At 45.9% G+C, this 13,618-nt stretch overlaps 1 protein-coding gene across 2 annotated transcripts in view; it reads left to right on the forward strand.

The window, feature by feature from the left end:
- DOCK1 (dedicator of cytokinesis 1) overlaps nt 1-13,618 on the forward strand; it is a 465,334-nt gene that overhangs the window by 48,127 nt on the left and 403,589 nt on the right. For both annotated transcript variants that reach the window (XM_074297159.1, XM_074297160.1), the window contains exons 5-8: nt 2,110-2,206; nt 4,155-4,303; nt 9,192-9,327; nt 10,238-10,395. In XM_074297159.1, coding sequence (XP_074153260.1) covers nt 2,110-2,206; nt 4,155-4,303; nt 9,192-9,327; nt 10,238-10,395 — 540 coding nt within the window. The remainder of the gene's footprint in view (nt 1-2,109; nt 2,207-4,154; nt 4,304-9,191; nt 9,328-10,237; nt 10,396-13,618) is intronic.

Genomic DNA, 13,618 nt, shown 5'->3' on the forward strand with positions numbered 1-13,618 from the left:
GCAGCAGTCTCATTTAGGGCGAAACCCTGCTGTGGACACAGCCTCTTAGAGATGACTTTTTTTTTTTAATTAAAGCTGTTTATTTTCAAAACATATACTTGGATCATTTTTCAGCATTAACCCTTGCAAAACCAATTTCCCCTCCACTTCCTCCACCTCTTCCTCCAAGTAATCCAATATATGTTAAACAAGGTAAAATATATGTTAAATGCAATGTATGTTTATACAGTTACCTTGCTGCACAGGAAAAATCAGATCAAAAAGGGAAAAAAAAATGAGAAAGGAAATAAAATAAAAGCAAACAACAGCACAAAAGCAAAAATGCTATGCTGTGATTCACATTCAGTCTTCTCTGGGTGAAGATGTCTCTCTCCATCACAAGATCATTAAAACTGGCCTGAATCATCTTAGAGATGACTTTTACGCCGTGTCCAGTTTGATGTATGTTTCCTAAAGGTCAGAGAGCTGATGGATCGGGCCATAAAGAGGACATCGGGAAGACGGGAAGCTCTTAGCCAGGTGCCTCTTCATCACGGTGAAGGAGGCAGCATTAAACTGTTTTCCCTTTTTATCTCAACTACACCTTCACACTCAGTTAAATATGTAAATTATAAAATTACTAATCATATGATTGCTGCATAATGACATTTCTTTGGCTGATTACAAAATTGTCTTTCCGAGTCTGGCACTTTGACCGGCCAGAACGGCCTAGCCGGGGGGTCCCGGTTGCTCGATGCATAATTTAAAAGCAGATAATTTCGAGGTGTAAAAGTGGCCATGACCTGCGAGGGGGCCTTTTTCTAGGCAGGGAAAATGCTTAATAGTTGAAGTTCCAAAGGAAGGAAGAATCCAGGAGAGAATCTGCCACCTGCAACTTGCACAGACTCGTGATGTCGACTGAATTAAATCTTCATTAGAGGCGTCTCAGGCTCAGAGTGTTCCAAAAGATACCTGTCCATCATCATCAGATGGGAATTCGTTGAACCTAATCGTATGTGACTCTTAATAACGAGTGCTGTGGAGATTGGGGCCTGCTCCAGGAGCCCAAGTCCACGCTGCCCAAACGTGGCCGCGTTTGCACGTGGTGCAGATGGAGTCTGGCTCCTCTTCCTTGTCCACTGATCTGGGCACAGCTCTTGGTCCTTGACTTGTGGTCCTTGGTGCCTTTGTCCAGGCACCAGTGAGTCTGTGGCCTCTGTGGGTCCTAGAGCTGAAACAGACTTAGTGTCCATCAGTTCAGGGCCTCCATTTTTTATATGTAAGGAGGCTGAGCCTTAGCAAGGGAAATCTTAAGCTCACCCAAGTCTTAAGTGGCTGAGCCAAGGAATCCCGATTCCCTTTCTTCCATGACACTACAGAGTGCAACGTGGAGCACCCCATTCTGTCTTAGCCTGCTCTTCATCTCCCTTAGACCTTTGTTACCACATGAAGAGACTCATATCCCTTCTTTCATGGAGTCCTTCTCCTCTTCCTCCCTTGCTACTCTGCTGCCTTCCCCAGGGGAGGCCACGTAAAGGCTGCTTTCCATTTGACATCCCCCCTTCTTTCTGCACTGCATCTTTTTCCCGCCTTCTTCATTTCCATTTCTAATTCCAACTCCCTGTGGATGCCTCCCATCACCTTCTGGTCTCCCGCCTCCCTTTCCAAACTCACTCTGCCCAGGACAGTCAAGATCAGTCATCCTTCGATCCCATCCCTCCCGGTTAGGGATCTTCAGGAGTTGTCCATTGCTGTTCATCAGGATCTGGTGCAAGCTTGTGTGTCAGTCCACTGACTGAGGACCCTCGTGCTGCTGTATTGTGGGCAGGATGTCACACCCCTCCGCCCCCATAAGACCCACCTTATGACCCACCTTACCAGCCACTTAGAATCTTAGACACTGTGGAATGAAGAAGGTCCTTCTGCTCAGTCTCTAACCTGATGATCCCCTGGATCTGAGATGGAGCCGACAAGAGCCATGGTGTGACAAAAGTAGTTACTAGCTAAGATTTATACGATGGCTTTCCATTGGTTTTATTACTGGATGCTTTGTGCCCCGGCCAGACAGAGAACAGACGAGATGTGAGTGCTAACACCTGCTCATTCTAACTTATACTGTTCCATTTTCAGCCAACATGAAACGGTCATCCCCAGTGAGCTTCCGCTGATCCAGGAGGTGACCACCACTCTGAGGGAATGGTCGATAATATGGCGGCAGCTTTACGTTGTGAGTCACTTTCTTCTCGATGCTGGATGTACTGGGGGAACATTGTTGCCTAAGAATGCTTAGACCAAGCATAAGGGACAAAGGACGCACAGGGTGGAACGGCTTCAGTTGTGGCCCATTTCTTTTACTCCTCCGGAGCGGGATTTTCATGATCAGTCACGTGGTCCTGGCATAGTGTCCTGTCTACACCGCTTGTTCATGGTGCGATTGAGCTGTGTGTAAGGTGTTAGTCCCAAGGATGACGTGGTTCATAAATTAATGTGTGGCACGGGTATTCACAGTTTCTTGGGAGACCTTAAGTCCTGCCTTCCGGGAACTTCCATTCCAGTCAAAGGAGACAGCAGGGAGAGCGTCTTGGAGGCCCGCGAAGGGTGTTGCAGGGTTGGAGAGGGAGCCACAAAACGGACACCCTGCTTTCTAAAACCAGTAGTTGGGCCGATTCTGTTTCTGATCCCAGAGCAAGAGGTGGGAAAGAGGGCGGAGATCGTCCCTGGCCGGGCTGAAGCTTGGGGAGAAGGGAGCCTTCTTCCTCAGTCTCTGATGCTTTGAAAAATGCCATTCTACTGTACACAAGAATAGGGCGGAGTGCAGGTAGTTTGTTATATTTAACTAGTGTGGTGGCGGGGCATAACTGAGTGATTGTGAGTGTGGAAGAGTCTGTGAGTGATTTTGTGTGTGTGTGTGTGTGTGTGTGTGTGTGTGTGTGACTGTGTATGTGGGTGTGTTTATGTTTATAAATGTGTCAGTGTGTGAGTGTGACTGAGTGTGTATATGTGTGTGAGTGTGTGTGTGACTGTGTATGTGAGTGTGTGTATGTTTGTAAATGTGTCAGTGTGTGTGACTGTAAGTGTATATGTGTGTGATTGTGTGTGACTGTATGTGAGTGTGTATGTGACTGTGTATGTTTGTAAATGTGTCAGTGTGTGAGTGTGACTGTTTGTGTGTGTGTGTAAATGTGTAAGTGTGTGAGTGTGACTGAGTGTTTGTGTGTGTGTGTAAATGTGTCAGTGTGTGAGTGTGACTGTGAGTGTGTATATGTGTGTGATTGTGTGTGTGAGTGTGACTGTGTATGTGAGTGTGTGGGTGTGACTGTGTATGTTTGTAAATGTGTCAGTGTGTGAGTGTGACTGTGAGTGTGTGTGTATGTGTGTAAATGTGTCAGTGTGAGTGTGTGAGTGAGTAAACAAGCACGTGATCTCCGTGTCCCTTTCTTTTTCATGGGGTTGCCAGCAGAGGCCTCGGTTTCTCTACAGGAGATCTAAACCTCCCCTCCAAGTGCTCTGTGGTTGCCTATGTCCACAGCAGTCTGTCTGTCACATGTTATAACTGTATCACCTGCTCAGAACTGTGGGAAAATCAGAGCCCTCCTTGCCCAGGGGAGAGAGAATGTCCTTGAAGAACTTCTAGAAGCCTGAGGGGAGAGGGAAGAAGGGGGTCAGTCAAGAAGCAAGTTGGAAAACCAGTGATTCTGAGGTTTCAGTTCAGTTTCTTGTGTCAAAAGAAGCCAGAATGGTGGCTGAGAGGAACGGCCCTGGAGGTGGGACAGGCATCACCATGAGGCGATGTGATGGAGGCCATAGGTTGTCCAGGCAGAGATGAGGAAGGAAGGACTGGGAGAAAGATGGGGGAGCTCAGTCGCAGGGGATCCAGAAGCCCTTGACCTGGTGCATCTACTTTCCAGCCTAATTCTTGGCTCATTGATGGATCCTCTGGGGCTCTGGATGAGTTTTTGAGAAGAAGTTTTAGTCTACAATTCAGTTTATTTTTCTTTTAAAGCCTTGTCGAGGCACCAAATGAATTGACCAATTTTTGCTTATATGGTAGAAAATTGTCTTCAAATCACAGTTCAATGCTAAGTGGAGCTGACCACTGCCCATTTGTATATATATTTTAATTTAAATTGAACAGCTCACTCTCTTTTCTCTCTGTTTCCTTCTCATCCCAACAGCAAGATAACAGGGAAATGTTCCGAAGTGTCCGACACATGATTTACGATCTCATCGAATGGCGGTCCCAGATTCTTTCGGGGACCTTACCCCAAGATGAGCTTAAGGAGCTAAAAAAGAAGGTCACAGCGAAGATTGATTACGGAAACAGGTTTGTTGAGGCTGCTCCCTTTTCCCTGGTGGGTTGACTGGTGCCACCTCTGCCCAAAATCTTGGTCAGGCGGGCCCAGCTTTGTGTTAGAGGCCCCAAATCCCAGGGGTGGAAATAGTGATTTTGCTTTCCAAAATGATGAGTTCTCTCGGGGCAGGGTCAGAAACCTAAGAGACATATGCAGAGAGATCTGGTCCGAAACTGCCCATACTAGTCAGAAAGTTTGACGTGGGGCCTTAATCCTGGGGAGCCCAGCTTCTTAAACTGCGGTTTGCACCCCCATATGGGGTCTCAAAACTGAATGGGGGAGTCATGAAATTAGTCCTGCTGCAGAGAACATCTCCTTTCTTCCCTAGTCTTCCTTGTTCATCTTGTTTCATCTTGGAGACTTCCCAAGTAGACATCCCAAGCAGAGCCCTAAGTTGTGACAAAGAAATAACTGAGAAAAGTCAGTCAACACATGGTGTCCCTCTGAAAACAAATGCCCCATTCTGCCTAGGTAGGCTACCACCCCTCCTGGATGGCTCATCCTCATCAGTTTAAAGTCGGTCACTGCATGGATCAGAATTCCGAAGGTCTTTGCTAATTCCTTTTGCATTATTTTTGTTAATCACATTATCAAGGGTAATCTAGTCTTAGTGGGCAATAGCAGCCATTGGGAGGAGCGTGTTAAAGATGGCTCTTGTGAGGGGAGAAAGGTCTATTTAGGCTTGAGGTTCTAACACCGAGTAATTAAAACTCAATTGATTCTCAACTGATAATGTTGGGGGAGGGAAGAATAAAGATAAGGGTTCCAGCCAGTGCTATTAGTCACCCATGACACCTCAGGGGTAATCCTAAGACCCCGAGAAGCTGTAACCAGCCCAGAAACCCAATCTCTTTGGCTGTAGGATTTGCAGTGAGAATGCCTGACTCGTAGGATGTATGTATATCTGTGTATAATTATATATAATATATATGATATATATAAAATGTGTGTGTATCATGTGTATATGTATAATTATATATGTATTATACACACACACACACACACACACACACACACACACACACACACACACGAGCGCGTGCGCGTTCTGATCCATGCCTCCCGCAGTATAGCAGGCCGTACTGAGGAGGGACAACGTGCCGCTTAGAGAGATGGCCATTCCCCTGTTTGGGGGCCTTCCGGTGGAGGCTGCACTGATAGGTGTGGGGGAGATCAAAGTGGGAATTCCTTTTGCGTGCGAGTGGGATGAGGAAGCTGCTGAGAGCCCTTCCAGCCCTCGGATTCTGGAATTGTCTGGTCATTGATCCACGTGAATTTCTCCTTTGAAAGTGGCTCGTTTACATTCTCCAGTCTCGGTATTTATTGAGCCTGGGAATCCAGAGTCTGGTCATTCCTTCTTGTTGAGGGAGGGCCCGTCAGCTCAAGAGAACAACTGGTTTCTGGGCTAGTATTTCTCTAACTCGGAACAGGAAAGTATTTCCTGTTGTCACGACTACGGAGTTGTATGGAAGTTTGGATGGATGTGAAGTTGTTTATGTGGAACTTGTACAGAAAATACCACCCTGCATCAGGCCAGATTTTCTGGGCACGGATCTTATTTTTTTCTTGGCGTAATGCGTTCTGAACTTGTACTCGGAGAGAACTTGCTTAATTTGGCCGAGGGCAGCAGCTAAAGTATCTTCTGTCGTGGTGTAATCCTGTTATTGAAGGAAGGAGGTGAAGATTCAATAAAAAAAGCCTTCCGGAAGCGTTCTGTCCCCAGAGATCTCGGGGCAGCTGTACGGCACTGACCCAGACTTGGCAGCTGGCGGTCCCCCCGGGATTGGCCCGGAGCTCGGGCTGTTCCAGTTTTCAGAGATAAACTTAAGAGGAAAGTCAGAAAAATGTGGCTCCGGTTCCAGGATGGTGATGGCAGAGATGATATAATCATCATCATCCTCTCCATCATCATCCATTGATTTATTCTTATAAAGTTTACTTAGTATTCTATCTTTTCATTTGAGCTCATGAGCTTGGGGAGATTGCTTCAATAATTCTCATTCTATGGACAAAGAAATGGATATTTAGAGAGAAAAAGTGATTTTCCTGAAATGACTTTGTCTTGCTTTGGATCCATTTTGTCTGGGAGGACGAGAGAGGACAGATCTGGCCTGGATCTCAGGCTCTGGATTCAAGTCCTGCCACCTTGGCATCCTGCTGTGTGAGCCGGGCAGGCCGCCTCTTCCCCCAGAGCTCCAGGCAGCCTTCCTGGACTATACCAGGACTGCACCTCCCGGAGGAGGTCCTGAGCTGCCTCAGTGGATGTGATTTCTTCCCTGGAGTTTCCCTGCACAAATGAAACAATACGTAAAACTAACTGCTCTTGCAAACCTGCAGGCTGTCCAATTGCTCACTCATCTCATTGCTCTTGTTAGGATCTGGTCCGACAATCCCCAAATACCTGAGATATTATTATGGGTATATGTTGCCTGGTAGATCATAAGCTCCTTAAGGGCTTAATTTTTGTTTGCTTGTATTCCCCTCACCGAGGTCACGACTTTTATACAGCAGGTGCTCAATAAATTTCCCTTGATTGATGGAATGCCCAGTTAGAAATTGCCAAAAGCAAGAGGGTCTCCACCCTGAGCTCCGTTCTCTGTCCATGCAGATGGACAATGTCGGTCTTGGGGACTTCCTGAAGACCCCTGTGGGCCCTGGAGGGGATCCTGAGTGGGCGTGGCTACAGCCCGTGGGGTGAAGAAAAGGATGTGGATCCTGACTCAGAGGTCCAGGGTCCAATCCCTGGGCTGCCATTTCCTCATCTGTGAAATGCAGGGGTCGGACGCTGGGCTCTGCGGCCCCGGCCGCTCTCGGGCGGTGGTCCGCTCCCCCTCTCCGAGGGTCTTTCCTGCCCTACAGACCTTGTGATTCTAGTGAGCTGTTGCTGTTGCATACAGATGTGTTTTAGAACAGAGAAGCAGAGGGCGTCCCCGCCGACACCCCCAGACCCGAGCTCTCCGCAGAGCGAGGGCTGTCTCAGGCTGGGTTCCGAGCCGCCCGGCGCTGAACGCGGGATGACTCTGGAGATATTTCTCCGCCAGGCAGCCTGCCTCCAGCGGACGGCCGTGCCGGTCCCCTGTTCTTCACAAGCAGGCACATGTTTCCAGCGGTTATGAAAAGATAACATTAATTCCATTAATTGCCTCGCAAATACTACCGTGGCTCCGTAATCGCTGTTTAAATACTCATTCGTGTTCAACATGTGTCAGGACTTTTCTCTGGGTTAGGCCCGACTCTTGCCAAAGGGGCGGCTTCTGGCTGGCTGGGGAGATGGATTTTGGGAGAGCTGTCATTATATCTTGATTTCCAATCCCTGTTTCAAATTGTCTTTTCCTTAACCATCTGAGACAATGGAGGTAAGAGGGAGTCTATAATGTCCATTTTGGTTATTAACGTAGTAAAGGCCAATGAGAAAAGCCAATTTCTCGATTAAGAGGTACCTCATTTGTAGAATGCTGGGAATTTCTGGTTAGTGTGCTCCCCTAGATTTTATGTGAATATTATAGATTAAATGCTTTATTTATATTTTAATTTTAATTCTTAAAAAAAAAAAAATCGACCTATTATCATTATTTATTTTTTTTGGGTGGATGGACGTGCCTGTGAAGAAGCTTTCTTCCTGATGCAGGCTGGTTGCCACCAAGTAGAACTGAGATGCTGCTGACATTTTATGTTGGGCAGCGGCGTCTGAACATCTGGCCAAGGAGGAGGTTAAAGCCATTCTGGGTAATTCCCAGGCTGACACTTGGGGATCCCACAGGACAAAGCGGCATTTAAAAGGCTCTAGTCTAGTTACTCCCTTTGTACAAGGAAGGAAAGGTGTTTGATCCTGGGAATGAGTCTGAGAAAGAAATGGTGTCATTTAGGTGCATTTAAGTCCCAGACCTAAAGCTACAAGCTACAAGGAGCCCATTATACAGAAAAGGGGTAAAAGATTTGAAGCCCGTATCCGCTGATGTGGGAGCCTGCAGGTTTTATACTGGATCCCCCCGACTCCCATCCTTCCAGGGCACTTTCCTTTCCTTTGATGTACTTAAACCTTCCTTTGTTTTTTTTCCATTCTCCATCCCGCAGACCCCCACAAAGAAACAGGCAAATTTAACTTTCTGGGTGTATAGAATAGAATCAATTGACCATCTTGGGCTTTAGTGTGTTCTTTTCTTGCTGCTTTTTCTTAATTCTGATTTTGCACGAACCCCAGATTTCCCGACGGTAGGGAGGAGCTCCTCGTGTTGACTTTCTGCTGATGCCCGGTGGCGCTTTCTCTCCCCTTTGTACATTGAGGTCATAGTACAAGGAGTAAATTTTGGTGTCGGAGGAGGGACTAAAGTTGATCTTCCAGGCTGGCTTTTTCTCCACTGGGCCCATTTAATCAGAGCCATTTTAAGTGTTTTCCTACCTGCTTCTGTATTCTGGTGGCTGCGTTCCATTTGAGTGTGGAGGGCTCGCGCTGATATACTTCCCAGCTCCAAGAAGCCTTCCTTATCGCAAAGCCAAACGCTGAGTAAAAGCAATGGAGCCAGCAAGCCTGGTGCAGCGCTCGCCCCCACCTTTCCACACCGAGGAGAGATGGGTATTTTATCTTCCTTATAATGACTTTTAGAGTCTGGCGAGTCTGATACACTTCCTTGCAAAGGGAACTATTTATTGCAGTGATCCTGAGCTTTAGGTTGGATTTCTTTTTCAAAGAATGGAATGTATTTTGAGTTAATGAAAAACGATTCAAAGAAAAGCATCCTGGGCCGGGGAGTCCCGCAGGTTTCTCTGGTGACGCCGTGGGCCCACGGTTGGTCCGGTACACGATGCTGACCGAATGATGACCCTTCTTTGAGATATATCAGTGAATTCTTCTCGTTGTAGAGTTCTGGATTTGGATCTGGTTGTCCGGGATGAAGATGGAAACATATTAGATCCAGAGCTGACCAGTACCATAAGCCTCTTCCGAGCGCATGAAATCGCCTCCAAGCAAGTCGAAGAAAGATTGCGAGAAGAAAAGGTGAGTCGGCCTTGGGCACGCTCCGCGGGAAGGGCGACTCCTGTGGGGTGGGCCAGGGTCCTGACGTCTGTCAAGTTCGGGGGAGTCTCAGGAGGCAGCTTCTCACACGATGGGTTGTGTCCAATTGAGTGATTTGTGTATGTTGGGATTTAAAGTGGGGAAAAGAAAAAGCCCTCATGGAAAGTGGATGGGATGTTATGTAGCTTCGGGAAAGTTGGGGGAGAAGTGGGGCGGGGCCCTCGGGGCTCTGGGGGTGATTTGGGGTTCACGTAGTGGCCGGACTGGAATAGTCCTGATCCGGGTGGGAGGAGAGTCACGGGAATAAAGGCTGCTCTCCCAGGGAGTCAGGAAGACCTCGCTGTGAGCCCTGGCTTAAGAATATTCTGGCTGGATGACCATGTACCGGTCACTGGATGTTCATTGTTCAACTCCTTTGGAGTTGGTAATCCACCAGGAGGGATCTTCCGCCCGGGAGGGGTTGTTTATCCTGGAGGGATTGTCCATCAGGGAGGGCTCTTCTACCCAGAAGGAATCATCCACCCGGGAGGGAGTTCCCTCACTGTAGGCACACCTCCAGGAGAGCAGCTCTGGGTCTAACTCTGCTCTTCCTCTCCCTCACTGCTGGGATCTAAGACCAGGAGATATCTTAGTCCCTCATTTGACAGAGAGTGACTGAGACCCAGCCCACTGACCGCCCAGTAAGTGTGGACTTCAGACAGCTGCTGCGGGCCATGTGTGGAGCAGTTTGGGTCAATGTTGGCCTCGTGGGGGGCTCGCTAAGAGTCCTTCAGAGGAGATGTTCCGTGTGAAGCCTTGGTCCTTGTGTCGTGGGGGGACTCCTTCACCCCCTCAGTTTACTGGGGGGGCTCTCGGGTGGGTCTCTCATTGCTCTTCCCCTCCCCCACTCTAGTCTCAGAGGCAGAACATGGACATTAACAGACAAGCCAGGTTCGCCGCCACGCCCTCCTTCGCCCTGCTGGTCAATCTGAAGAACGTAGTTTGCAAGATCGGAGAAGACGCCGAAGTGCTCATGTCTCTCTACGATCCCCTGGAGTCCAAGTTCATCAGGTGAGGGGCTCCCCGGCCGCCATCTTGGGGTGGGCGTGGGGCCCCTGGTATGTGGAGAGGCCCCTGGGCCTAGGAAGATAAACACCCATAAAAGCTGTTCGATGGAGACAGATCTTGACACTCAGAGGACAATGGCCCAAGTGGGGTCCCCCCCACCAGACTAAGGCACAGCAAGCAAGGTTCTCACCCCCAGCCTTTTTTGGGCTTTCCCAGCTTTTTGGGAAGGCTGGAACCCGAGGGTGGGGAGCCTGTGGGGAGCAGCGGGAGGCTGTCCCACTGTCAGGCAGCACCAGGCTGACCTCCTGCCCCCAAGCAGTGCTAGCCCTGGGACATGAACAGATCACTTCATGTTGTGCCTCCGTGTTCCCATCTGTAACATGGGACCAACAGCTGTCCTGCCCACCAAAACTCCATGGAAAAGGGGCTGTTCTGGGCAAGAGAATGTTCAGAGGCTTCGAGCTGGAAAACACCCATGGCTTCATTTTACAGATGGGGAAACTGAGGTTGTAGGTTTGCTTGAAATCTACCAAACTTAAAATACTACCGGGATGCAAATGCCTTTTCTCCTAGAAAGGGTCACATGACAGGTTGCTATCCCCCAGGTAACTTTGGCCAAAAGCATTGAGGCACAGAGTCCCCTTTGGCTCCCTGAGGACTTCTTTGGGGCCCCCTGAGGACAAACAAAACTATGAGGAGGAGATGAATGGTGTCAGCCCATTCCTATGGGATTTGACAGGATAAACAGGACCATCACAGGGAGGGACTGGGGTTTTCTTTGCCTTTAAACCTGCCATACATAGGACATGGTTGGCCATTTTTTATTTATTCTAGGATCTAAAATATTATTGATTATAATCATAATTTATGGTTGGATCAGATAGTAGCTGTTAATGTTTGCTTTAGTATGAATGATGGGAAATGGCTCAAAACCTACCTTTTGAAGATCCTCAGCAGAGAGAAAACATGGCAGATATCCAGTGTTTTGTATTTTTCATTTTGAAAAAAAAGTCTCCTTTTCCTCAATAACATGTTATGACTATTTTAAAAACATTATTTTTTAAAAAAACTTTGAATTCCCAATTCTCTCCCTTCCTCCCTTCTACCCTGCTGGAGAAGGCAACAATCTGATATAAGCTGTGCATGTGCAGTCATGCAAAACTTATTTCTATCTTAATCTTGTTGTGAAAGAAAGCACAGATCAAAACAATAAACCAAAAAGAAAAAAAAAAGTAAAAAAAAAATTATGTTTTGGTTTGCATTCAGATTCTATTAGTTCTTTCTCTGGACAAGGGCAACATTTTTCAGCATAAGATTCCAGCTCTTCCTTCAAATCCCCTATCTTCCCATCCTTTGTAAAAGCTTTTTCATGTACCCCATTTTCCCTCTTCCTTTCCTTTTTTCTTAATGCATTTTTTCCTCTCTCCTTTGCTCGAAAGTCCTTTGTTTCACTGAATGTGTTTTTTTCCCCCCCAATAGATTATATTCACTTTTGCTGCATAGTTTATTCTTTGTTGTAATCCTAGCTCCTTTGGCCTCTGGAATATCATATTCCAAACCCAACTGTCCTCTAACGTAGAAGCCGCTAAGTCTTGTTTTATTCTGTTTGTGACTCTCCAATATTTGAATTGTTCTTTTCTCGTTGTTTGCAACATTTTTTTCCTCATTCTGGGAGCTTTGGAATGCAGCTATATTATTCCTGAAGTTTTCGTTTTGGGATCTCTTTCAGGATCTCTATTTCACCCACTGGTTTTAGCATATCTGGGCAGTTTTCCTTGATAATTTCTTTCCTTCCTTTAAAAAAAAGGTCAACTAACATTTATTTGTAATGTTTTCTTTTCTTTTTTTTTTTCATTATTTAGTATTATATTTTCCCCATTTACATGTAAAACAATTTAAAATATTTGTTTTGAAGACTTTGACTTCTTCTCTTCCCCCTTACCTCATGGAGAAGGCATGTGTGGAACCTTTCTATGAAAGTCATGTTGTGAAAGAAAACAGAATATTGACACCCCCTCACAAAAAAAAAAAAAAAAAAAAAAAAAACAGAATCCAAACTCCAACAAACCAAAACCTTCTCACAAATCCTCAAGTACAATAAAGGAAAAAAGTAGTCTTTAATCTGTATTCAGACACAGTCAGGTCTTTCTTCTGGGTATGTATATCATTTTTCATCAAAGTCCTTCAGAGTTGTCTTAGACCATCGTATTGTTGAGAATAGTCAAGTCATTTCTAGGTGATCATTTAAAAATATTGCCGTTTCTTTGTGTTCAGTAGAGTTTCCTTTGCATCAGCTCATGGAAGTCTTTTCAGGTTTTTCTGAGAACATCCTGCTCATCATTTTTTATAGCATAATAGTATTTTATCACAATCACATACCACAATTTGTTCAGCCATTCACCAATTGATTGGCATCCCATCAATTTCCAATTCTTTGTCCTGAGAAAAGAGCTGTTATAAATATTTTTTTACATATAGGTCTTTTTTTTTTTAAATCTTTTTTGAGATAATTGCCTAGCGATGGTATTGTTAGGTCAAAGGTCCTTTTGGCCATAGTTCCAAATTGCTGTGAAGAATGGTTGGATTAGTTTACAATTCCACCAACAATGCATTAGTGTCTTGTTTTTCCCACTTCCCTCCTACGTTTGCCATTTTTCTTTTCTGGCTTATTAGCCAACTTAATAGGTATGACCTGTATTTCAGAATTATTTCAATGTAAATTGTAATTAGTACAATCAATAGTGAGTTCAAGCATATATATAATATGGTTGTATAGTTTGCTTTGATTGCTTCATCTGAAAAGTGTATCTTTTGGTTATTTATCACTTGGGGAATGGCTCTTATTTTTTACGAGTTTGACCTATTTCATAAATATTTGAGAAATGGGGTCTTAGCAGAGAAATTTGCTCAAAATTCTTTTTCTCAATGGCTGTTGTTGTATTTCCTTTCCATTTATTGTACTTTCTCTCTCCTTTCACCCTATGCCTCTTTAAAGTGTTTTGCTTCTGACTATCCTTCCCCAACGCTTCCCTCCCTTTTATCATTTTCCTCCCTCCGCCTCCGCTATCTTGTATTCCTTTCCCCTCTTACTTTCCTATAGGATAAGATAGCATACATGATCAATTGTGTATAGAAGTCTATCTATTTCCTCTTTGAGCCAATTCTGATGACAGTAAGGATCACTTCCTCTCTACTTCCCACTCCCCTTTCCCTCCACTGTAAAATC

This window comes from Sminthopsis crassicaudata, chromosome 2, assembly GCF_048593235.1.
Source record: "Sminthopsis crassicaudata isolate SCR6 chromosome 2, ASM4859323v1, whole genome shotgun sequence".
NCBI lineage: Eukaryota > Metazoa > Chordata > Mammalia > Dasyuromorphia > Dasyuridae > Sminthopsis > Sminthopsis crassicaudata.